At 32.7% G+C, this 27940-nt stretch overlaps 1 protein-coding gene across 2 annotated transcripts; it reads left to right on the top strand.

Moving 5' to 3' along the window:
* Positions 1 to 33: 33 nt before the first annotated feature.
* Positions 34 to 27936, top strand: LOC146528499 (aminopeptidase N-like). 2 transcript variants are annotated; one of them, XM_085203193.1, is made up of 18 exons: positions 34 to 86; positions 10420 to 10586; positions 16924 to 17198; positions 17553 to 17711; positions 18421 to 18468; positions 19017 to 19179; positions 19311 to 19523; positions 22144 to 22353; positions 22432 to 22565; positions 22827 to 23025; positions 23211 to 23409; positions 23805 to 23967; positions 24318 to 24534; positions 24626 to 24735; positions 25062 to 25229; positions 25519 to 25662; positions 26255 to 26336; positions 26471 to 27936. In XM_085203193.1, the coding sequence occupies exons 2-18, from the start codon at positions 10428 to 10430 to the stop codon at positions 26618 to 26620; spliced, it is 2793 nt and encodes a 930-aa protein (XP_085059319.1). In that variant the 5' UTR covers positions 34 to 86; positions 10420 to 10427; the 3' UTR covers positions 26621 to 27936. The 2 variants fall into 2 exon arrangements, with proteins under 2 accessions (XP_085059319.1, XP_085059320.1); XM_085203194.1 differs by lacking the exon at positions 34 to 86 and adding an exon at positions 9712 to 9781.
* Positions 27937 to 27940: the final 4 nt, after the last annotated feature.

Genomic DNA, 27940 nt, shown 5'->3' on the forward strand with positions numbered 1-27940 from the left:
TAAGGTATGACTATTACATTACATAAAGTAATTGCGCTTGCCAGTCGGTGTTGGTCTTTCGTTGGAGGAGCACGTGCCGCCGAAAGGTGAGCTTAGCTTTAATATAATACGTAACTTAAAATTAGTTTGTTTTTTTATTTTGTGGAGTAAAAAGAGATTTTAAGACACTCTGTTGTCTACTTTTATTATTTCTTGTAAGGAGTGCAGAACCGCGTTTTGTATGATCGGACTGGTATAAGTGAAATGCATTTAAATATAATTATATATTTCCTCGAATAGGATTTGAATGTACAACCATCACGTTCATAATAAGAAACTTGAAAACTTTTCCGTGACTTTGCCATCTTTTTTTTAAAAGCAAAATATAATTTAAAATATAATTTATATCTATTCTTAATTTACTACTAACGTATTGCGGTTCAAAAGATTTTAGAGTGAATGTTTATATTTTGTATGTCTACCCTACATTATCTTTAAAGCTACATGAACAGAAGAGATCAATGTTTTTGTTAATATTAGAAATGCAAACTTAGAAAATTTATTATTAAACTTATAATATACATATACGTAAGATTTATATTTGTACAGTAGCAAGAGCGTTATGAAGAATTATATAATTTGAAAAATATAATCTTAATATAAATTAGGTAAAATTATTAAAATATTTTAAGAGAAATTTTAGTAAAAATACATTTAAAGATAATTATTATAAAATACAAGAAAAAAAAATTGTATTTAGGTCTCCATTTTTCTTTTTGTACAGATTTTAAAGTTGTGTGGTATTTTTATTTGAGTTAATTGTAATGTAAATAGAATCATTCTCCAGAATCGAAGCTACAATCATCGACAACGCAACTATACTTGAGTAAAATCATTAATTTAGGCCCGTATTTATAAACCGTTCTCAAGTCTGAGATCGATCTTGAGGACGATCTTGTGGTGCCGTATTCATAAATGGATTATTAAAACCATATCTCAAGATAGACATCAGAGTTGAGAGTGGATTATAGATACAGACCTATCTCATTAAAAGTGTATCGAATTTTGATTAATCTATAAGTAACAATGTATTCAAATAAAACTTGTATAAAAAGAGTTAAGTAATTACCACTTAATTCACTAAACAGGGCGGTCTTCTTAAATGATTGTAAATATTTTATAACAATATTACCCACTGAATGTGTTAGTTTTTACTTTCACATATTACGTGTATTAGTATCTAGTTGTAAAATTAAATTAGATTATATATAGTAATATTGGTAACGGTCTAACATTAAATGTGATAGTTGTGGATTCGATTCTCGCTCGGGTAACTATTTTTATTTATATCATTTTGATGTCTCCAGTCTTTTAACTTGTAAGAGCGACATTCAATTCCGATAGTCCACAAGAAACGATATCAAAAATAGTGCAGTGCAGTGCAGTGGAATATATCCGAAAGCTAATCTTTCCTTTCAGTCTTGTCCTATATCTTATAAAACAAAGTCGCTTTTCGTGTCTGTCTGAACTTTCTAACTCTTCTTCTTCTAAACCACCCAACGGATTTTTATGCGGTTTTCACCATTAGGTCCAGTATTTCTCAGGGAAGGTTTATATATAGTTTATTATTTGTACATTCTTATGTAAATTAACATAAATACGATAAATGTGTCTAAAGTCCTACCCGTTGAGACACTCTCGCGCATGCGCTGCTTTAATGGTGAGTACTACATGAAAAAAATGTACTGGAGTATTGTTCCTCTCAATGAGATCTACAAAAAAGTCCGCGAGAGCATATTTTTATCTTTTAAGGATAACGTGTAGTGATCATATTTCTGTCTAAAAATAATAATTTCAATATATTTTTTATTGTGAGGGATATTTTTCCATAATGGTATTAATCCTTATCCTTTAAAATACTTTATTAATTTTCTACGTTAAACGAAGATAAAATTTGCTTTTACACAATTTCGAAATTGCGAATAGTTTAAGAGAAAAACGCATTTAATTGTTGACACATCATGTCGTTGATACTTCAGCAGTATCGACTCAAGTTTTACTTATCCCTTACTCTCAATAAATAAGTATATTAGTTACGTTGGCCATTTAATGAAGATCAAAACTGTCTTTTATTGTTTTTCATTTTAATAAGTACTTTAGAAGTTGTTACAATATCAAAAAATCCTTGCTGCGAAACGGCTCGCCACTCGCCATGCGTCCGCCGCGCCCGCCTGCCTTACACGCATCGGTGGTTTAGTGGTAGAATGCTCGCCTGCCAAGCGGGCGGCCCGTGTTTGATTCCCGGCCGATGCATTCTATTTAATTTTCCTCACAGGCAGCCACGTAGTGCTTGCTTTTCATCAGGAACAGAATACCCTCTTCAGCATTAACCACAAGCAAAAAAAAACCCGCCTGCCTTTATAGCAACGAAGATTTAGATGCGTTTGCACGTATAGGATAATTAGAGTTGAATGTATTATTTCAGCGCGATATATTTTTTGTAGTAGTTATTAGTAGGTAGGCTTTTGTTTATAATTTCTTCCGTTTAAAAATAGTCATTTAACTATCTAAAAATAGTCATTTAAATATATTTTAATAACTACTTGAAAAGATTAGTAGCACAGATTTAAAATTACGGTACCTACTAAAAAATCCTTGCTGTGTAAAACAATTGAAAAATACTTATTGAAACTACAAAAATGCGGGTTTCATTAGTGTTTAATTAATTTTCACATTATCTTAAGTGCTTTGCAAACATACATTATATGAATAATCCAGTAGTAAAAGCGGGCGAAGCCGCAAGGGGGTCGCTAGTTACTTATAATACAAACGCGAATCTAAAGCAACGCCTTTAAGAGATATATGTTGATTTCGGGAAAGCAGAGTGATATTACTTTACACGGGACAGCATGCAAAATTCCAGGACGCTCCCAGGTTTCCCGGCCATCTAGCATCCCTAAGTGCTACCCTGTCCCACTTCAACATTTTTTAAAAACAATAATACATTTAGTAATCGAATCCACGACTGCTACCATAAACCCACCGTTACAGTGCCTAGAGGGCTATAATAATATAATTTGAAATTCGCATTCAGACTGGTTGTGTCAGTAACGTTTCTATTACGAAAGTGGATCGTGACTCGACGGCAAGTTCAATATCATAATATGATTTAAACGTAGCTTGGCTTAAATAGTCTACACCTATATAAATAATTAAATATTATTTTAAGACATTAGCTTCACGCCTTATCCTATGTAGCAATGTAGGCAGAGGGAACCTAGTGTTGAGTGGCCGAAGACTAAACCGCACTTCTTGTTACAATATGCTATACCAATTTAAAATGAAAACATTTATTCACCCCGACCCGAGTGAGAATTGAACCTTTGACCATCGCGTTCACAGTTATTTGCAGTCCCACGAAGGCTTCCTATAATTTCTAAAAAAATATGTAATTATAGATGATATGGATGAGGACATACTAATTAGATATAAATAATTTAGCTTGAAACAGCTCAATTGATTTAGTATAATATATTAACAAACGATATATAAATAGTCAAATAGTAAAAAAAGTATTTAATATAGGACCTATATGATCCAATATGAAATATTGGACATATTTAAAAAAAAAACAACAACATATATCGAGTTTTAAACTAAAACTATTGTAACGTTCGTTGAACTCATTTCTAACAGTATTTTTGTCCGTGTATGTTATTGTAATGTCATAATAGATATTGCTTATAGACGAATGTGTTTTATTTATGAGAGAACTAGTCTTGATCATATTTTGGTAATAATTTAAAATGTTATTCATTTTGAATTCATTTTGAATTAACTTAATTTAGAACTACCCAATTGTGGTTGATTATAATAATAATAAAGTACCAGCAGGGCAGCCTGTAGCGAATTGTTGACAATCCCACGAACCTGAATCCTTTACAGGAGAAAATGGTAAGTAAAAATGGTGGAGCTACATGTAGCTCTTGCGTTCCGAAGCCAAAGGTGGATAAATTCCATTTTCTCCTGTAAAGGATTCAGGTTCGTGGATATATAGGTACTATTTCATAGTCTCAACGTAGTTTTCAATATTTTCCGTACCATCTCAAAAGCCACGACGCGTTATGCGGTTGCTCAGAGATGGAACTCGGTTAATGCGTTACAATAAAACATTCTTATATTGTCTAAGGGAGGCCTCTACGTGTTGGACCTGTGTCCCCACGCAAGCTTTAAAATGACCAGGTTTTTTAAAAACCGAGAAGCTTGAGGCAATAGAAATATTCATATGATAGAGTCTCGGTCTCTAACGCGACGGTTGTGTATTCAATTGCCACTCGGGGAAATCAATTACCTTTACCTAATTTCCTCGCTGTGGTAATAAGACAACGGCCGGCGTAATATCTCAACAAGCTCACTCTGCCTTGCCATGCTCGATGCAGCGTGAAGCGATGATAATTATAAATATATAGGTATATATAATTTCTTCTTCATTGCTTAAATTAAACAAAATTCTTAATTAAATAAAATAAAAGAGGTATACAAAACTGAATTGTTTTAAATAACTGTAACGGTTATGCATTTCACCATTATCCATGGTCACTTTTATAAGATGAAGTAATAATAACGCTCTAAGATGTACAATATATCAACCAATAAAGCTCTTGAATAGTATAGTTGAACAAATAATTAAAAGAATATAATTATATCGTCAAACACCACGATGACACATTGGGAAAACATTTGATAGTAAACACGAGTCACGACGATATTGAGTTCGATTCCCGTTTAAGGGAATGCCTGTACCTTTATACAAAGGTATATATGTTCGGGCAATTTTTTTGTGACGTTGACATCAGGTGAAACCGTAGGCTCAGAAGGCTCTTGTAACTGACTCTAAATTACCTATGTTGCTAAATTATATTTAGTTTACTTGTAAATTCTAATAACGATTATATTGACAAAGCAATCATTTTTATATAAAAAAACATATGTATCTTAAGCAGTTGGGTTGGGTTTTAAACGAACGAAATTTTTAAAGCCTGTTTGTTACGTAACCTTTGCAAATTTTTTATTTAAAAAAAATTGCTATTTTCGTGTTTATTATGTCATAGCTATATAAAATATATGAATTGTATTATGACATCAGCTTGGCGAAATTTAAAAATGTATTACTTCATGCGATGGTTATAGGTTCAAAACAAAATATGTATTATGTAAATCCACAGAGATCGAATTTAAGATGAAGTGCGGCGTTGAGAGCCGATACTCAACATACAAAGTTTCGAAAATTAGGCTGTGAAAAAATGTAAGCCCGAAAAATACTAGAATTTGAAGCTATTATAATATAATAAAAAAAAACAAAGTCATGTCTTAAATTACCTGTCAATATTGAAAACATGTGCTTACAAGTACAACGACCAACTGGATTATCTATTTACGCTTTTTACAAGCAAAATATTGTGCAAAATGTTCGAAGAGAAAGTGGAGTTTTAGTGCTTTATTTGAAGCAACATTTGTATCAGGTAGGTAATTGTGATTGTGCAATAGTAAAAAAGGAAGTAGAATTTACATAATATAAGTAAAGTAGATTCTTTTAAATATTATTTTAAGAAACACATTTTAAGGGGTGTTTTTTTTGTTTTTAAAATTCATTTCCTCTAAAATAATAAAATACAAGATATCTATGAATAAATCTTTTTAATAATACTCTTTTCGTTTGAGAATTTAGTGTTACATTATTCCATTCTTGTTTTGCAATTAAATGCCTTAACACGTACTTACAATAATAAAAAATATTATAAAAGTATGTTAATATTTTATTTAATGCGTTGCAATGCATGGAACCTAGTGTTAAGATAGTTCATTTCCCAATTTCCGCCAAATTATTGAGGTATTGCGTGTTGAGTGGCGGAATTCAACGCCACGCTTTGCGTTGTTACAGAACGAGGAAATGAAAATCAACTCAAATGAATGGTATTAAATTAATTTTACTAATTGTAAATTCAACTAAACTCAATTCTTTACGTTAGTTCCAACAATTTATGACTTTTAACAACAATCTTTACATTATTCAATATTAATATAATAAAAATGTAACTTATCAATGTTAAATAAATATCGACATTATCGTATTCGTATCGTATCGTATTTTAAATACGAATATTTTTTTCGATGTTATGAATCGGCGCGGGGATTCCCATAACAACTCGCCGTAAAAGGATACCTAAAACTTACTATATATATTTTTAGCCTCACGCTGTAGCCACATATAGTACGGTAAGCAGAGGGAACGTGGGAATCTAGTGTTAAGACACTTTCGTTCCCCACTTTCCACCAAATTCTGGATAGTGGATTTGTGGATTGGAGATGTATTGTGGTTTTGGAGCACTCAATGCCGAGCTTTGCTTGGATACTAGAGCGAAGAAATGAAAATATTAAATATTTCAATTTCTCGAATGGGAATCGAACCTGTCGTGTTTCTTATACCTCTTAACACTAGGCTCCATCTGTCTACCCTGTTACAAGTTGAAAAAGAAATAAAAAAATAAATATAAAAGTTACCTTGGCACGCCTAATTTTTATATGAATAAAAGCTAGTAACTCTTGACATATAAACTACAAAGCTTTTAAAAATAAGGAAAAATAAACATGAAATATAAATATAAAATGAATCACTGTTTATTATCCTCATTTGTTGTTACTTGTTAGGGACAGTGAGTTAAGCGAAATAACTAAAAGTAATGTATGACATATTCCAAGGTAACTCAAATAGGTAACTCAAGTAGGTAAAAAAGGGTTAGGTACAGCTTAAAATTCAGCAATTCAAAAGAAGAGAACAAAAAGACTTAACACTAGGTTCCTTCCGAAGTTAAGCTAATAGAAATTAAATACTAACTGTATTAAAAGTATATATTTATTAGTAAACGACCCCAGTGTACTTACTACTTAAGAATTAAACGCATAAAAGTAATAATTTCCCGTGCCAAGGCAACTTACTCGAAAGGCCGCGAGCCATTGACTTGGATGGTTTGTCTTACGCAATCATTATTATATATATAATATATAGATATAAAGGCAGAAGGTTTTGCAAAGTGCGAATGACTATTGCATATTGTTTATTAAACTGGGCTCTATGGCTATTTAATTTTTTTTTTATTTTTAACATCTTTAACCTTCTGCGACTATTATCTATTATATTATATATCTTTGGAATTGTTGGTTAGCTTAATTAAAAAAATATATTTACAAAGAGTTCTTAAAGTGTGGAGAATAATTTACGAAAAGCGGGTCAATGGCGGGACAAAGGAAAATGTGTTTATAATTAATTGTATAGGCATTTAATTCATCCATACCTATATTATAAATTCGAAAGTAACTCTGTCTGTCTGTCTGTCTGTCTTTTACGCGATCAGGGACAAACCGCTAATTAAATTGTGATAAAATAGTAATCACATAGAGATACTTGAGGATCTCGGGATGAACATAGGATACTTTTTTTTCTCATATTTGTAATATTTTCGATGTATACCAATATATTAAAATATTTATTAATTTGACATGCAATATATTCCGCCATGTTAATAACAACCGTCCGTTGCTAAGCAACGATTTGCAAAGTTCGTTGTTAGAAAACGTCACCCAAAATGAGCTTGCTTAACGCATCTCTCTATTGAAAGCTGAAAATAATTTCATAAATATATTTAATAAATATTCGCATAGTTCAAGCGGGGGCGTAGCCGCGTTCGGGTCCACTAGTAATTTATATATTTATGTATTTTTGTTTCTATTTTCCCCCCACATTCAAACTTAAAATCAATACAAAGCCATATAAATAAATTCTATGACGCCACTTACATATTACTACTCACGGTCACCAAGAATGTAAAACGCGTAATGGACGTATGCATAGTGAAAAAGTACAATTTACCTATAGATAGCTATAGGTAATAGGTAATAGATAATTAAAATAATTTATCTGTAGCTATTATAATATAGATATTAAATAGATAATTAAAATTATTACCATATTACTATTCTAAATTAACTCGTGTGTGAGATAAATAATTATTTGTTAATAAATAGTGTTATTAATGAATCAATAAACACTTTAATCACATTATAGCGAAATAATTGGAAAATGTCTTAGTGTACCTACTCGATGGTCATGGATTTGATTTTTATTTGGTGTAATTTTTTATATTTAAAATATTATTGAGTTGGCGGTGTTAAGTTCCCCTGCTTACCACATAATCTATACTGTTATACTAATATTGCAAAGCCAAACTCTTTGTTTGGTTAAACGCTCTAATCTCAGGAACTAGCGGCTTGAACTAAAAAATATTTTTATGCTGAATAGTCGATTTATCGAGGACGCCTTTCCACCAGAGCAAAGAGATGAAATTAATTTAAATATAGGTAACAATAATTGGAGATGTGTGGATTGAAACTACAACCGTCACGCTTACAGTTAGACAGTCAGTTAACCGTCTAAATATTGATCTTGCCCTATTCATTACAACTCACAATAATTATATTTGTCAAAAATACGTACGTACGGAAAAACAATCTGGGAAAACTTACCTACATATTTTCTTCAATTCCAAATTAACCAACCCTTTTTAACTATTGAGGGCTTAGCTGCTCATGTGAAATTTTCGTTCGAATTCACCATATTGGAAGGTCAAGGCCTGGCCTTGGATGGCCCTATTGTGAGTATGGTCAAGGAATTGTGGCCGCCCTGAAGTTAGAATTTCTTAACTTCTACGCATTTTTACAGTTTATTTCTGGGCAATCACGATTCGTTGAGCCTACTATACAGATATAGTGAGACAAATAGTTAAAATTCTCATCAGCATAGAATATGGTGCGGGTGCATAATGAAATTAAGAAAATATTGGGTCAGTGTCATATCTATTCATTAACATGTAATACTTTGATTGTACAAACGTTTGTTTGTCTATTTTTAACCGACTTCTGTAAGAAAAGGAGGTTATCATTTAACCGATTAGTCTTTTCAGATTAGAAAACAAAGAAAAATAATTAATATTAATTTCTAGAGTATAACATAAACAATTTTCGCGTTCAGTCAAACATATCTCAGTTGCGCCATAGATAGCTGGTCTACGTAATACGTTCAAAATATATAGAAACTTTGAGGCGGTTACGCTACCTAATATTCAGTTTCGTGTAATATTTAGTTCCAACTTAGTGTTAAGACATTTAATGGGAACGGAGTGTCTTATCACTAGGTTCCCAGGTACTCTCTGACTATCCTGCTATATGCGAGACACAGAGGGAAATTACAAAAAGTTACTGTTAATCCGTTCTTTACTTATCTACATGTCAATAGAATGTAGAGAATTAAATAATGTACCAATAGATTCTTTCAATTCCATTTCGAGACCATTGTAGCGCTGGAACAGCTTTTAATTTTATAAACGCGACCATTGTTGGTTCGATTTCTACTTGGAGAAATTAATTATTTTCATTTTCTCGCTTTGGCAAAAAAGCGAAAGAACCAACCCTCCCTCCTTCTCGTTTAACCTGCTTTTGCAGAATACAGTTGATGCTAAAAAAAATAAAACAAACAATTTAGAAATTGTACGTAAGTATGACATAATTGAATCGATTATTAAATGAACATAGTATATGACCCGTTTATGAAATTAATGTGAATACTTTGCATATATTCATAAGTGAATAAATATATACATATATGTTAGCTTAGTATCGGTCGACATTTGCGTCAGTTGCTTCAGAGGTGTCAGTGTTTGTAGTTAGGTGTGCTCTGGAAATCGAAAAAGTATTTTATTTATTTATATTTTATATTATAATTTACTTTATTTATAAATTTATTGTAATGGAAAACAGGGATTTATATTTTTAATTACGCATTTTTATGTGTATTATTTTATTATTAATTAAGGTTAAAAATAGCTTTTTAAAAAGCATAGTAATATATAATTTAGTTTTTTTGGTGTCCACTCAGTTTTATTTTTTTTATTTAACTATTGAGTATCGGAATTCTGCTTTTTGCCTATCGGGTTGGTGATAATTAATTATTGTTAGATTTTTTCGGAAAAAATCTGAATATTCTAATTCTATTTTCCATTTCAGTCCGAAATAAAAGTTCATCAATCAATCATCTCTTTTTTTTTCATCAGCATTTTCCCCCGTACGCACATACAAGTTATTGTTAAGACAATCTCGACTTTCCGCTGAATTTTCGAGACATTGCGTGTTGAGTGTCGAAACTTATCGCCGTTCATTGTCTTGTTACCAGAGCGAAGAGAAAAAAATCATTTCGTCGAGTGGGATCGAACCCACAACCGCCGCGTTTACATTCCTTCTGCGACTCGACAATTTCCCCGTTTTCTTTTCACTATTATACCCTAAAGTATCTTTTTATCAAACATTTCCTAACAAATCCTTTATTCCTAGATATCACAATGGGATGGCACGCCGCCTTCATCCTGCTGGCAGCAGTCCAGCTCAGCGCCCAGTACCTGCTGCCCGGCGACGTGGCCCCCTCTCACTATGACCTGAGACTGGCATATGATATAGATCCTGCTAGCAACTTCAGTTTCTTTGGAGTTGCTGATATTTTGGTAAGTTTTTATAAATTTTATTTTTTTAACGAGTTGATAATATGTGTTTTGTTCAATTATATAGGTACTTCTATATTTATGTTTTGAATATTAAAGTTTGTCTGTGTGTATATTCTTTGCCTTTGTTGTTTTTTATTTACAACAACAATAAAACAATCTAAGAATCTGAAATAGGTTAACCGCAGGATAGATTCCATTAATTAGGAATTCCATTTAATATTGACATAGGAGCGGGTTCAAATACGTTTCAATATAAGTTTTCTAAAGTAGTAAAAACACACGAATTAGAAACGTCCTTCATTTAAATTGTTTTCTATATTGAATTCCAATATTTTTATGACAATAAATATGGGAATAACATTGTAAATTTTTAATTTAAACTATAAGCAATTTGTACCTACTAGCAACCGTGACGTGTTTTATGTTATCAGTGTGAAGCAGAAATTATTTTGATATGACGGCTAAGGTTATAAGACATCTAAGTAATAGTTCCACCTGATATACGGTTGTGGATTCGATTCCTATTCAGACCAATGAATCATTTTCATTTTCTCCGTTCTTTTCTTCGTCCGTTGAGTTCCTTCCTTAACTTACGTACTTACATGATAAATTTCGACTTTCTCAATCCAGTAGTTTCGTCTGTGCGTTGTGTGTCAGTTACTCAGGAACAAGTTTTATATTAATAACTAGTCCTTTTACCATAAAAAAAAAAAAAAAAAAGTTTTTGACTGCGGCTTCATCTCCTTGGCCAAATGGAAATAATTAAAGAGTAGTGATGACACATGACACATTCTAAATGCCCGACGTATCTCTGACCGCAGGTCCAATGGGCTATATCGGAACGATTAACGTGATGTTTTATACCCTATAATTTCCATTGCCTGTCTCAATAATTGGACTATTTAAGGCAAAAATAAATTTTCAATAGAAATCACTAATTCCCGAGATTAGCGGCTTTAACCAAACAAACTTTTTAATTTAATTAAATCTGTTTAGGTAGATGTGTTATATTATCTAAATAGAATTTGAAATTTGAATTAATTATCTATCTAGTGGTGTAAGTTAGCGGATCTAAGTTTGCGAAACAACCGATGAATGGAACTGGTATTTATTTTGTCTTAATGTCATATGACTCAAAAAAACATACTCGTATTTTTGCTAAAAAAATCTAAAATGACATCAGAAATAAGGCAGCCAAATAGAATAAGTTTCAGACCGAATTGAATATATTACCAGTATAAAGTGAATGAGATGAGGCCAGTCATGGCCCAGAGGCACAAATGTCTGACTGTACACGCGTCGGGTGGTGAGTTCGATCCCCACTCGAGGAAATGAAATATTTATTTACATTTATTTATACCTATATTATTATTTGTTAGACAAACCGCGGCGTTTAATACCGCCACTCAACAAGCAATGTATCGAAAATTGGGCTGTGTGTGAGGAAGAAATCTGAGCACTAAGGTTCCCTGAATCCAATCTGCTACATGCGGAAATTGTGGAAATCATTGACTAATTTCTTACGTCATCATTGCTTGTGAATGCGGCAATTTCAATAAAATTTACAATATTTAAATTAATATCTTCTTAAGTATGTATTGTATTTATTTTACAGCACAACATAACGCATGTAATTAGCCAGAAGTGACGTCTTTATTGTCATTTGAAAATGTATTTTTTTATGTTAGAGGTAATTTACAATTACTAATATAAATTAGATATACGATGAAAGTAAATTCAAAATTTTATTAAGCGTAGGTACTTTAGAATAGAGACTATGTCTATAGGCTTATAATATTTTTATTTCCCAGCTCTGCTAACAATTCAAAGTGCGGCGTTAGGTTCCGCCACTCAACTCAATGCCTTGTAAATTGTGCAAAGGGTGGGGAACGGAATACTCTGCTATATGCGGATTACAGCGTGACTCTACAAAAAAAGATAGTATTTTAATAAAATTATTTAACTTATGTATCACTAGCGATTTATATCATAGACAAATTATACAAAACCTTTACACAAACGTTTAGATATGTGTTATTCTGTTATATAAGACATATTACTGTAAAGTTTCATCTAAATTGAATCGGTAGTTTTTCCGTGAAATTGAAAGAAACATCCTTTCTATAATATTAGTAGGATTTTAAAAAAATGTACCTAGTATAAAAACCGATGTGTAGCAGCTAGCTCCATACAGACGTTATTAAATACCCTCATTTTACAACAAAGACTGTAATTTAGATAAAAAACAATTTTACTGAACTGAATCGATGTTTACGTTATCGATGAACGATTAAAAATAAATACTTAATATTGGTAAACTGTAAAAGCGAAACATAATGACAATATAATGTTTTTCAAAGTAAAAGGAAGTACGTAATATGGACGAAAGTTTTAAATACATTAGTATTACTTTTTTTATTTTAATGATAGCCTCCAAAGCCCGTCCTCGATAGATAGACAGACTATCCATCACAAAAAGAATTTTCCAATTTGAACCAGTAGTTTTACCGAGATTAGAGCACACAACCAAACTAACTATTCAACTTTTTAATATTAGTATAGATATAGATATATTATATGTAAGTAGGCTCTTTACATAGCGTGCAATATGCATTTAATTCTAAACGTACGCATTGTAACCTACTGACCTGAACGCGATCTCATTTTCTTTCATGTATTTATTTTAAATGTATGTTTTTAAAATTTCTATTCCATAGTTTCATAATTTCATAGTTCTATTTGTGTCATAGTGTTTAGTGACGGTTCTTGTCTTTTTTTTCTACTGTCAACGGTAACAGAAATCATTTTCTTTGGCTTCACGCAGAATCCAATCAGAAGGCAGAGGGAAATTGGAAATCTAGGGTTAAGATACTCCCTTTCCCCACTTTCCGAAGGATTCTGGAAACATTGCGTATTGAATAGCGAAACTCAACACCTAAATATATTTTTTTAAACTAAGCAGCTTTGCCAGAGCGGGGAACCACAACCATCATTTAAATTTAGAGTCACATTATTTAGAATAATAAATTACTAGATTTTTGACGATTGACTTTCCTAGAAAAAACATTTTTCTAGGTATGTTTATTGAAATTACACTCAACTTTCCATCTATTTTGGGAACAACAACATTTAAAATCTTTTATGAAAGCTGCTTGGCGCTTTTTCCCCGCATAGTAGGGTTAGGGGAACCTAATGTTAAGACACTCCGTTCTCCACTTTTCGGGATATTACGTTTTGCTATAAAAACGTGAGTGAAATCGAACCCGCAACCCTCTTCAACACTTGGACATTGTTCCACTGCGCCAATATGGCCAAGGCGTCTTGTAATTTATGAACTACGTCGTATATAGAGGTCAGTGTATATTTATTATTCACATAGCGCTCGAAGGCGAGGCAATGCTACTGCGAAGGTTTTCTATATGACACGTGCATTTTTTCTATAATTGCAACTTATGAGAAGTGTGTCAGGTGTACAATACAGTCGAGACGGACGAGTTATGGCCGCCCTGAAATTAGACTTTCTGAACGAAGAAAATAATCAAAAGTAAGAAAAATCTTAAAATCAAAGTCATCCACACTTCACAGCTTTCCCCAGAAAGGCCGTATAATATTTATAAATATAGAGGGGCAAAGGCGAATTTCTCCTCTTCCCGTTTTCCATCAAAAACTATAAGAAGGTTGCTTACTAACAAATTCTATACTGTACTGTTATCGAAATAAACCATAGATAAGTTTATTAAAAATTATAAAAGAACATTGTGGCGCAGTGGTAAAGCGACTGCACTACTGACTGACTGTACTGGCTGACTGCACGATAGTTGTAGATTCGATTCTCACTCGGGAAATAAATTATTTTCATTTCTCCTCTCTGATAGGATAAATTGCGGCTCCGAGTTCCGCCAGGGCGGTGGCGCTGTAGTGTAAAAGCTAATAAGGCTAATAAGTTCAAACATTGCCATTAATCGTAAAGCTGGAAAGTTTTATTATAAAAAGTATATTAGCTTACATGTTCTCGATAGTTGGGATTAGTGGTTTATTACCCCTAAAATTATATGAGTAAATTTAAGAAAATCTATAGAATATATTATAACCATCATATTAGGGAATAAATAGAAACTTGTTTTGACTGCGCAGGAGTTCATTTTTGTGACTTCAAAGTTTCTTAACCTCTAAAAATAGAAAATTAATCACGCTTATTCATAACCCAGTTTGGACATATTGTAATGCATTATTGTATTTATTGTATTGTATTTTAATACAATACGCCTCCACGTTGCCGACCCAAAACACGTAGTGTTGCGATACAGATTATAAGAAAAACATCATTTTTTGTATTATTGTGTATGCAATCGATAACGAGTCAGCCAATAAAAAGTTTAAAGAATGGAAAATGTCCTAAATACGATACCAGTTGGGCAATGTTAGGTAAAAAGTTAGGATTTTGATTACAATTATTTTATTATTTAAAATGTGTTGATATTATCTGTAATATAAAGTAAGTATGTCTTTGATGTTATCAAGATATAATCACGACGGTTGTGGGTTCGACTCCCACTCGGGAGAATGAGTATTTTTTTTTTCCGCTCTGATAACAAGACAAAGCTCGGCGTCAAGTTCTGCCACTCAACACGTTATGTCTTAAAAAATTAGGTGCGTTGGGAACGAACTGTATTTTGTATTCATATTTGCATACCTTACTATATGCTATAACGTGAAACTCTTTTAAATAAATTTACATATTTGTTTTCGATACACCCATTTTTTTTTCGACTAATCTTACGCCACAAGATCGTTGAACTTTCCCAATAGCCGTAAATATAGACTTACAAAAGGATACCGCATAAATAAGCATTTCGAAAGAAATATTATCTTAAAAAAAAAAAGAAACAATTCGAGTTGTCAGTGTAAAGTGGTGTGACGTATAATTTTTGTAGAATGAAAAGAACTTAATATGCATATAACATGCAAGTTGAGCTTTTGAAAGTTTTTTTTTGCTCTTTTTTATATTCGATTAATAGCTAAACTTAATTTATTTTTTTAAACATATATTACCTTAAGGTATTTTATTTTAAACAGAAATGCATTTTAATACTGTAATAGCCATTACGTTTAAAGGTTAAATCTATTACTTATATTACTTCTACAATAAAATAATATATAGGTAATTGATAAATACAGCAAAATACCCATGAATTCTATACCCATGTGAGGTAGAGTTTTTTTTTGCTTTGTTTCACGCTGTATCCCGTATTCTGGATATAGTAGGGTAGGCAGAGAGAACATACTTTAAAATTTAAAATTGAACAGCAAACGCCGCGCTCTGTCTTAATTCTGTCTTAGAAAAGTGGGGAAATGAAAATAATCCAGATTCTCGAGCTGAGATGGAACCCACAATTATTATTTTTACATACAGAAGTTACCCCACTGCGTCCCGATGCTTTAATAATAATTAATAATAAGTGTGTATGACTATTATTATATTATTTTCATTTATAATGGGCATTATCATAACAGTGAATTCAGATAAGTCAACGACTGAATTAATTAATGAATATTAAATTTTTATCTCGAGTGCTTCGTTTATATTTATCGTTGATTTCAATATATTTTATTGATATTTTGTTAGCACGCGATAGTTGTGGGTTGAAAGCCCATTTGAAATGATTATTCGGTATATATACTTTTCTGAAATTAAAGACATGTATTTCATTAAGCTCTTTACTTTCACCCCCTTGGTCAAAAAGGGCAAATAGAAGTAACTAACAGTTGTTTATGACCTTATGGTACGGTATGGTATGGTATGGTATGTTATAAGTCCCCAAGGTAACTTTAACGGCAGTTAGGTTTCATCGAAATTATTAACGATGGGCTTTGGCCTTCCCTATACCAGTATACTTCCTGAGATTAGCGTGTTCAACCAAACCAACTTGTAAATGTTATAATATTGCTATAGATAGATTGTATTTATGTTATATATTCACATGTAAATGGACGAATTACAAGGGGCGCGGGTTCGAGTTTTTTAACAAACAATTTTGTTTGGTCGAAAAGTAAAAGTATCCAGAAGCGGATGGATAGAAATGTCATTAAAATGCACTTTCGTTCCCCACTCTCCGCCGAATTCTGGAGGCATTGTGTGTTGACTGGCGAAATTCAACGCCGCCCGAGGCAAACTTCGTAACCAGAACGAAGAAATGAGAATATTAAATAATAATTTCCTAAAGTAGGAATCGAATCCGTAATCTGTCGCGTTTAGTCACACAGTTCTCTCCCAGCGTCATGACTAGCCTTTAAAATCCTTAAAATATTTAAAATATTTTCGTAAATTTCATTCCAGATAACAGCAAAGAAAAACACGCAACAGATAGTTCTACACGCCCAAGACTTTTCAATATCCACAGACAAAGTGACCATAGTCGGCCAAAGTGGGCCGCCTAAAGTTAATGACATCAAAACGAATGATACAGTCAATTTCTTAATTATCTCTCTGAGTGAGGAGTTAAAGGAAAATGAGAATTATACACTAACTATACCGTTTTATGGTAACTTGGTGAGAGGACTCGATGGCGCTTACATCAGCACGTACACTGATAATGCCAGTAAGAACACTGAGTGAGTATTGGTTATTTTTTTTTTATATTTTTAAAACATAAGGCGCCATCGTAGGACCCGAGGCTGCCTTGCACATGGTGAACCGAATTCTGGAGACATTGAGTGTTGAGTGGCAGTACTCAACGTCGTGATTTGCCCTGTTACCAGACCGAAGAAACGAAAATATTAAATATTTGATTCCTCCGAATGCTACTGCACCAAAACGGCCTCTGTATGGATTAGGTATAATCTTAAATAATTATACTAATCCAAACAAAATGAATTTAATTATGGAATACCTACTGATATCGAAGAAGGGAGTAGGTAATTTGACTGTAGGTTTCTTTCCAAAAATATATTTTGATCTCTTTCCAGGTACCTCATATCGACTCAATTTGAGGCCATATCAGCCCGCAAAGCATTCCCATGCTTCGACGAGCCCATCTATAAGGCCACCTTTACCATCAACATCGCGCATCAAAAAGAATATACCGCTGTATCCAACATGCCACTGCAGTCTTCTAGTAATAATAAGTTAGTATTCATTTATTTCTTTTTATTTGGGTAATGAACAAGCCTAGACAAAAATAATCTATACTTCTATACTAATATAATAAAGCGGAAGAGTTTGTTTGTTTGTTTGTTTGTTTGTTTGTTTGTTTGTTTGTTTGTTTGTTTGTTTGTTTGTTTGTTTGTTTGTTTGAACGCTAAGATCTCTGGATCTACTGGTCCGATTTACTTTGTTTTTGTTTTGTATGAAAGCTGCATTCTTCAGAAGTGCTATAGGCTATATAATATTACATTACACATATATACTAATATATTTTAAAGTACTTTCTAATTTGACATGCAATTTATTCTGCCATGTTAATAACAACCGTCGTCGCTACGCGACCGCGTTCGTTACCACGTCATTTTGATATTCATCCTTATGAAAATAAATATAATAGTCACTTTTAGCATTTCATCTAGATGAAATTGAAATTATATTTCTATAGAAATTATATTCTTATATTTCAAGCAGGCGTAGCCGCGTCCGGGTCCGCTAGTATTAATATATAACTTCTAAATACACCGAGCAAAAGCTAATAATATTAATTTTATAAAAAAATACCTTCTCTAGTATACTTATTTAATATATTTTTCTTTAAATTAAATTAAATATTATATTTTACTTATAAGTTTGTTTAAAATTGTGTTATAGAGTCGTTTTGTATTTTTATTTTTTTAATTAATTTTACAGCGCCATGGAAGATTTTTGGTCGTGGGAAACAATTGGGAAGAAGTTTCAGTAAGTTTTGTTTATTATTATTTACATATTTTTTAGCTTCACACTATATCCCGCATATAACAGGGAAGGCAGAGGGAACCTGGGAACCAAGTGTTAATACTCTCCGTACCCATAAAGACATTTCCGTTGCTCATTTTCCGCTGAACTCCGGAGCCGCGCTTTGCCTTGTTATCAGTGCGAGAAAATTAATATATCAAATATTAAAATATGAAATCCCTCAAGTGGGGATCTAATCGAGTGGAATGAAATATTGAACGACTGGCTTCAAATTTGTATTATAGACTTATAATAGATAACGTTTATATAAAATGTTTTGTGCTTTCTTCTTCTTATTTTTGATTCGATCCTTTTCTTTTGACAAATTATTACAATGAATGGAAAATTAAACAGACACTTTTTGTCCAATTTTTGAAACATTATGAGTGGCGGAACTTCACTGCACGTTGTCTTACCAGGGCGAGAAATTGAAAACAATTTAAATACTCTTACCCTAAATGGTAACTCACAGCATACTTTATTTATATTATTTCTAAACATACTTATTACAGAAAGGAACAATCATCATTTGTATCGGATCAGTTCTACAAATCCGTCCCAATGTCTACTTACCTCGTCGCCTACGTTGTTTCTACGTTCTCCTATGTGGATAGTCCTGCAGAATTATCTAAAACAAAGTTCAAAATTTGGGCCAGAAGTGACGCTATCGATCAGGTATGTTTGTGTTCATAAGAAATGAGAATAATGTTAGTTTGCTTTTATATTACTTTGATATTTCAAATTCAAAAATGGAAAATTTTTTTGGAATATTTGTAATTTATTTATACAACAATTTCATATTCCAGACATCCTACGCAGCCCAAATAGGTCCAAAAGTGCTATCACATTTCGAGAAATGGTTCAACGTGTCCTTCCCCCTGCCGAAACAGGATATGTTAGCTATCCCCGACTTTGCAGCGGGAGCCATGGAGAACTGGGGACTGATAACGTATAGAGAAACCGCTTTGTTGTATGATAAGAAGGAATCATCGTTTTTGAATAAGGAGAGAGTTGCTGAGGTAAAGACTTGATTCCTTTAAGAATTATATTTTTATACGTAGGTAATAACGATAATAAATCTTGAGACTAGTCGTAGCACAGGGGCACAAGAGTGTGACTGTAAACGCAGGTTGTGGGTTCGATTCCCATTCCAGGAATGATATATTGAATATTTTCATTTCTTTCACTAGGCGCCCTCAGCCTATCCTGTAACATGCGGAATACAGCGTAAAGCTGAAACAAAAAGTTATAATTATAATATTTTTATACTATTAAGTAATCCTATATCTTATAAAACAAAGTCGCTTTTCGTGTCTGTCTGAACTTTCTAACTCTTCTTCTTCTAAACCACCCAACGGATTTTTATGCGGTTTTCATCATTAGGTCGAGTATTTCTCAGGGAAGGTTTATATATAGTTTATTATTTGTACATTCTTATGTAAATTAACATAAATACGATAAATGTGTCTAAAGTCCTACCCGTTGAGACACTTTCGCGCATGCGCTGCTTTAATGGTAAGTACTACATGAAAATAATGTACTGGAGTATTGTTCCTCTTAATAAGATCTACAAAAAAGTCCGCGACAGCATATTTTTATCTTTTAAGGATAACGTTTAGTGATCATATTTCTGTCTAAAAATAGTAATTTCAATATATTTTTTATTGTGAGGGATATTTTTCCATAATGGTATTAATCCTTATCCTTTAAAATACTTTATTAATTTTCTACGTTAAACGAAGATAAAATTTGCTTTTTACTCTATTTCGAAATTGCGAATAGTTTTAGAGAAAAACGCATTTAATTGTTGACACATCACGCCGTTGACTCATCAGCTGTGCATATAAATAAGTATATTAGTTACGATGGCCATTTAATGTAGATCAAAACTGTCTTTTACTGTTTTTTAATAAGTACTTTAGAAGTTGATACAATATCAAAACATCCTTGCTGCGAAACGCGCCCCGCGACGTTTTGCTTATACAAGCGCGTCATGAGCAGTCATCGGTGGTTCAGTGGTAGAATGCTCGCCTGCCACGCGGGCGGCCCGGGTTCGATTCCCGGCCAATGCATTCTATTTAATTTTCCTCACAGGCAGCCACGTAGTGCTTGCTTTTCATCAGGGACAGAATACCCTCTTCAGCATTAACCACAAGCTCGAAAAAAAAACCCGCCCGCTATAGAGGCATAGCAACGAAGATTTAGATGCGTTTGCACGTATTGAATAATTGGAGTTGAATGTATTATTTCAGCGCGATATATTTGGTTTCATATTTTTTGTAGTAGTTATTAGTAGGTAGGCTTTTGTTCATAATTTTTTCTGTTTAAAAATAGTCATTTAACTATCTAAAAATAGTCATTTAAATATATTTTAATAAGTACTTGAAAAGATTAGTAGTACAGATTTAAAATTACGGTACCTACTAAAAAATCCTTGCTGTGTAAAACAATTGGAAAATCCTTATTGAAACTACGAAAATGCGGATTGCATTAGGGTTTAATTAATTTTCACATTATCTTAAGTGCTTTGCAAACATACATTATATGAATAATCCAGTAGTAAAAGCGGGCGAAGCCGCAAGGGGGTCGCTAGTAATCTATATATATAAAAGGACTTGTCCTCACTGACTGAGGTAAGACGCACGCACAGCCGTAACTGCTGTGCGTAGAAACGTGGAATTTGGACAGATGTTTACTTTCATCATCATCATCATCATCATTCATCCACTAAGAAGGGATTTTAAAAAAATTTAATCCTTAAAGGGTGAAATAGGGGTTAAAAGTTTGTATGGAAAAAAAATTAAATCGCCACCGATTTTTATAAAATTTTAAATTTAAGCTCTTAAAAATATTTAATTGAACATGTGTTTCATGGTTTTCTAGAATTCACCCCCTAAGGGTGCTTATAAGGGGTTGAAAGTTTGTATGGAAAAATCTTTAAGTCGCCACCGATTTTTATAAAATTTGAAATTTAGACTCTTAAAAATCTTTCATTGAACACATGTTTCGTGGTTTATTAGAATTCACCCCTAAATAAGCTAGCGAAGTTGCGCGCGTCCGCTAGTCTATATATATAAAAGGACTTGTCCTCACTGACTGGACTGGTAAGACGCACGCACAGCCGTAACTGCTGATGATAGAAAAGTGAAATTTGGACAGATGTTGGCTTTTGTAATGTGGACATCCACTAAGAAGGGATTTTGAAAAATTTTAACCCTAAAGGGGTGAAATAGGGGTTAAAAGTTTGTATGGAAAAAAAATTAAATCGGCACCGATTGTTATAAAATTTGAAATTTAGACTCTTAAAAATATTTAATTGAACATGTTTCATGGTTTTCTAGAATTTACCCCCTAAGGGTGCAAATAAGGGGTTAAAAGTTTGCATGGAAAAATGTTTAAATCCCTGCCGTTTTTTATAAAAAACTTGAAATTTAGACTCTTAAAAATATTTAATTGAACACATGTTTCATGGTTTATTAGAATTCACCCCTAAATAAGCACGCGAAGCTGCGCGCGCCCGCTAGTATTATATAAGGTCAATATTTCAAATTTCTATTTTTTTGATATTTAAATAGTAATAATAATATCTTATTATTTCCTCTTAAGTATTAACAGTAATTTTATTTCTTTTTTCTCCAGGTCGTAGCCCACGAACTAGCCCACCAATGGTTCGGCAACTTGGTCACCATGAAATGGTGGTCGGATCTATGGTTGAACGAAGGTTTCGCAACCTTCATGGCGTCCGTAGGAATGGCTGCCGTCGAGCCTGAATGGAATGTCGAAATTAATAATGCTGTGGATCACACATTGTCTGTGTTGGCGTTAGATGCCCTGGAGTCTTCGCATCCAGTAATTGTTTTTGGTTTTGTTTTTATGTGTTAGTAAAAAAATTTTAGAAGTTCTTTTAAAAGTTGTAATTCCTTTCAGGTTTCAGTACCTTTAGACGATCCAAAGCGTATATCCGAGATATTCGACACGATCTCCTATCGTAAAGGCGCGACCCTCATACGTATGATGATAATGTTCCTCGGAGAAGATGTATTTAGGAAGGCCTTGCACAAGTAAGTATGGGGACGTACTTAAAATTAACATGTTATATTTAGGTTTCAATTTTCTGTTAATTTCAAGCATTACAGCAAAATATAGCCTTTATAGTAATATATATTGAGTCAGTGTTTTTTGTAACATCCCTTTTAGAGAATTTTGACGGAATGTTTTGACCGAATTGAATATTAATTACATAGTCAATTAAAACCAGAGAGGCTGTTTATTTTAATCTACAGAAATTTAATTCTATATCACAAATAATAACATAATTTCAGCTACCTAACAAAATATTCGTACTCCAATGCGGAACAAGATGATCTGTGGTCGGAACTGACAGCTGTCAACCGCCAACATGGCGGTCTCAGCAGAGACGTCACTGTCAAACAAGTGATGGACACATGGACCAAGCAGACCGGATATCCGTTGATTACTGTCACTAGGGATTACACAGATAAATCGTTGACGTTGTCGCAGGTTTGATTTTTTCGTTTATTTTATTTCTTTTTCTTGTTTTGTTCAATAGTTGGGATTTTTTTGATCAATTTCATTTAATATAGATCAGAACATAGTACTAACTGGAAAATATTTCTATTTACGAGTAAATGTTTCACAGATTTTATAAGTTGTTCTAAAGAAATTTAAATTTGAATTTAATTTAGAAAAGATACCTATCTCTCGGCTCGTCAACTCGCTCATCCTCCTCCTGGTGGGTGCCTCTCAGTGTTCTCTGTCAGAATGAGGACACAGCTGATAACAGCGTACAGTGGTTGAGTGATAAGGAGGGCGTTGTGAATGAACACAAGTTCGAGCACGGCTCGAAACCTGATGAATGGGTTCTGCTTAACTATAATATGATTGGTGAGTATATAATTTTTATAAAGGGTGATTTAGAATAAATGTATTTCTTGTTTCATATTGTGATTGATGTTTTGTTTTGTATCTGTATATATAATATTTATTTTCTATGTTTTTTATAAAATTGTAAATTTTTTTAGGGTTCCGTACCTCAAATAAAAAAAATTGGAAGCCTTCTAGAATCACTTTGTTGTCCGTATGTCTGTCTTTCAATACCATTTATCATAAGATCGCGCGGTGGTATCGAGTTGGCTTGTTAATGTCAAAATAATGTCAAATAGTCAAGTCTACCGTCCCTTGGAGTACAGAAAAAAAAAATCTCCTAAATCAATGCAACCAAAAATTTGCAACCATAATATCCGAATAATCAAATTTTTTAAACATTTTTTTTATTTCAGCCCCATATCGAGTAAACTACGATTCACGAAACTGGAAACTCCTTAGCAACACGTTGACAAGTGAGAAATATCGTACTGTACCGACACAGGGGCGGGTTCAGCTCTTGACTGATGCATTTGCTCTAGCGTGGAATAATCAATTAGACTATGCTATCACCTTGGAGTGAGTTTCTTTACCTATATAATTTTTATGTAGTAAATATTTGATAATTTTAAGAATTTCTCGCACTAATAAGGTGCCGGAATATTAATATGTGAGATAAAATGCAAATCACGACGTCCGGTTCCGGCATTTAACACACAATGCCTACACCATTCGGCGGAAAGTGTGGAACGGTGAAAAGTGTCTTAATGGGAACGGAGTGTTTTAACACTAGGTTCCCAGATACAGCGTGAAGTTAAAAATATATCTCTATCTTATAACACTTGAACAAGAAACAACACTACCCAAAATCAAAACAACTCAAATGTAAGCTGAACCTACAACTATCACTCACCTCCTATTACTTTCAGACTGGCAAGCTATCTCCGTCGGGAAACCGAATACTCACCCCTCAGTACTGGACTCAGTGCCTTAGGAAAGATCGAGAATGTTCTAAAAAGGACACCAGAATTTGGAGCTTTCCAGAAATACATGAGAAGATTGATTACTAACGCGTACGAGAGGGCTGGAGGACTGTCAGTTAAGAGGATCGTTAATGGCGACGACTTAAATAGTGTTAAAATGCAGGTGGGTGGTGCCTTTTCCTCTGCCACATTGCTATGTGCGGCATACAGCTTGGAGTTAAATAAGCTCTGACTTTTATTTGTGTATGTTACAGGGTTTGACCAGCTCTTGGGCTTGCAGCATGAAGGTACCTAATTGTGAAGAGAACGCCATGCAGCTGTTCCAGCAGTGGATGGATACAGATAACCCCGATGTCAATAACCCGTGAGTCCTTTTTTTAGGCTATTCAAAGCTTAATATTGATAGAAACAAGAATATTTTTCCGTTGTGGCGCAGTGTCACAAGCATGTGACTGTTAACGGGTTGACGATTCGATTCCCACGCGGAGAAGTAAATTATTAATATTTATTAGTATTTTCATTTCTTCACTCTGCTAACAAGGTAAAGCGAGGCTTTGTGTTTCGCCACTTAACACGCAATACCTCAAAAATGGGAATCTAGCCCGCCAAGAACTCTGTACTCTGTTGATATTCCACATTTAGCCACGTTTGACACTTGTAGTCATATAAACATAATTAATTTCCTTCCAGTATTCCCTTGGACCTTCGTCGTGCCACCTACTGCGTGGCGCTCCGTCGCGGTGGAGTAAAAGAATGGCGCTTCGCCCTCGCAAGGCGACGCGCCTCTAACGTGGCGGCAGCGAGAGATGTATTGTTATATGCCTTGGCATGTTCCAGGGATGTGTGGATATTGGCGCAGTGAGTATAATTATATTCATATATTGTTTATATACACATATCCTGTGAGGATCGAACTGTAGTCCTATTAAAAGTTTTGCTCATATTTAAAATTTATTGTACAGACAACATATTTACACCTACTAAGGATGGAAGGAAGGATTGTGTTTAGAATTGAAAAATGCATTTACGTGTTAATTTATTTAGAAAAATGCATTTACGTGTTAATTTGTTTATAGATGGTTGTTTAATCTTTCATATAGTGCTAATTATTGTCAATGTGTGACTGTAACGCTGGGTTGATCCCCAGATACCTAGAGTGGACGGTGACGGAGGGGTCAGAGGTGCGCCGCCAGGATGCGGGCAGCGTGCTCGCGTCCGTCGCGCGCTCCAGCGTCGGGTACTACGTCGCAAGGGACTTCATTTATAACAGGATTGACGATATTTATAATGCGTGAGTTGGACTTGAAGTTATTAATATTATAATAAATTGAAGATATCGTAGCGCAGTAATACAGTTGTGAGTTTGGTTTTTACTCCGGGGTATGAATTATTTTCATTTCTTCATTCTAGTAAAAAGACAAAGCGCGCAAAGTGTTGTCTTAACACTAGGCCTCTTCTACGGTCTCCTCCTCTCTCCTTCTACCTGATCTACTATATTCGGAAACCAGAGTGAAATTGCCTATAAGTTAATCCTATACTGAGTAGTGTAAGATTTATTATATTTTGCATCCACCGCCCTCTCCCCTACTTTTGAGCATTATGTGACGAAAAGACGATCTCAATCAATTTTATTACTAAAGATACATAAATATTTATAATGTACTAATTATAGGCTAACAAACGACTCCCAAGCGAATCATAACACAACGTGGGCTCCACTCCCATTTAATATTGATATAAACCAACGAGATGATAAAAAATCTATTGTTATTTTTTGAGTTATGAGCCAAATATATTTTTTAAGGAAGTATTTTTTTGCTCTACAATATTTGACATATAGGTAATTATTCTATATTTTTTATATTTATATATGTATGTTTCAGATTCCGCGGTCAGGATAGACGTATCGGTGGAATAATAAAGGCATTATTAAGTCAATTTACAACAGACAAGGAACTTAATGAGGTAAGCTAATGAGACTGTTTTATCTATTAAATTGGTACACAATTCAGTTGGGCAGAAAGTCGGGACTGCGTTCTCTCTGCATTCCCTATGCTATGAAGTTAAAAAACAATTTCTCACTTTTCTTTTCTTTTTAGTTCCTAGATTGGAAAGAGAAAAACGCAAAATACCTCACTGAATCGAAATTAGCAATATCTCAAGGCATTGAAAATGCTCGAATAAACATTGACTGGTTGAAAAAGAACAAGAAACTTGTTGTGGACAAACTTCGAGAATATTCTCTGTAAGAACAATAGTAAGAATATTTATTTTATGTATTTTAGACTTGTAATAAATAAGTAGATATTTTTCGTGATTTACTTATTATTGAACATGCTGTATAAATATAAGAAATTAATAATAGCTAAAAACTAATATCCATTATAATTTTTTAATTTATATTTGGTATCGATATTTTAACAAATGTTTTATATACTTTTAATTTCAATTTATATATCATACATTTTAATAAGTAAAGCGATTATGTAATAATACATTTAGATTTTCATTTTTTATGTATAATTATTGCAAAAAGTATCGTTAATGTAATTTGTAGAATATTACTGTAAAAATAATAATATTATGGTGTAGTCTATTTTGATGATTTGGGTATGTTTTTGGTGTTTATGTAATTTAATATGTATAATATGTTATTGTTAAAATAGTAAATGTTACAAAACGCAGCTTAATAATGTCGTTAATGCAATTGCCAGTACTAATGGTAGACTTAATTGTATTTTTGTAGGCTTTTACTTGAATAATTGTTGCTTTTTTAGGAACTTTCTTTTTTTTTAATATAAATTGAGATTATACAATTAGTTATATATCATCATGATAAAGGAAAAAATCAAACAGAAGAAGTTAACTATTTCACAATTACTATTATTATATACTATGTACTATGACAAAAAAAATATTTCTTTTCTTTTCTTTGACAAAAAATCTTTTTTCTGTGCTTATAAGACGTTTTAAAAAAATGTTTATTTTTTATCGTCTGGTGACAAATAATGTTGTATTTTTTTATTTTATTTAAAAATTTAACCGTTTTTAAAAAAACAGCCCTCCACTACCACACATCAAGTGGGAGTCGCAGCCAGTGTTTTTATCTGCTCTGTACGCAATACACAACATATCAAGGACTAAATTTATAACACCATATATATTGTAATTTTTTGTTTTTTAAAATATATTTATATATAAAAAATACACAATGAATTATAATGATAATGATTAATTTAAAACATGCTGTATATTAGTTTTAATTAAAGTACAATTAAATTGCTCTTTTTAATTTTTTAATATGTAAATGACAATTAAACAATATGTAATAACGAATCATTGTTATATTCAAATGTGGCAGATATTTGAAGTCAGTTTATTATTTTGTATATTAATTTTATTACTAAGCGTAAAAATAGTTATCCGTCCATGTTAAAATACTTAAAATTTATTATTGTCTAATTTTTCTATATAAACTATTTTTTTTAATGATTTTTTTGTAAGTTATTTTTTTACAGTATTTTAAAGTATTGATTAAAGTCACAAATAAAAAATATTTATTTTATTTT

The sequence above is a fragment of the Heliconius melpomene genome, chromosome 19 (assembly GCF_056956725.1).
Source record: "Heliconius melpomene rosina isolate 202511_hmr_F chromosome 19, ASM5695672v1, whole genome shotgun sequence".
NCBI classification, from domain to species: Eukaryota; Metazoa; Arthropoda; class Insecta; order Lepidoptera; family Nymphalidae; genus Heliconius; species Heliconius melpomene.

What these genes read in the sequence shown, in the direction of transcription:
- LOC146528499 (XM_085203193.1), top strand. Translation starts at nt 10,428, where the DNA reads ATGGGATGGCACGCCGCCTTCATCCTGCTGGCAGCAGTCCAGCTCAGC. An exon ending in AATGCCAGTAAGAACACTGA is followed by an intron (nt 17,199 to 17,552) that starts GTGAGTATTGGT and finishes ATCTCTTTCCAG; the next exon opens with GTACCTCATATCGACTCAAT. An exon ending in TAAATAGTGTTAAAATGCAG is followed by an intron (nt 24,535 to 24,625) that starts GTGGGTGGTGCC and finishes TGTATGTTACAG; the next exon opens with GGTTTGACCAGCTCTTGGGC.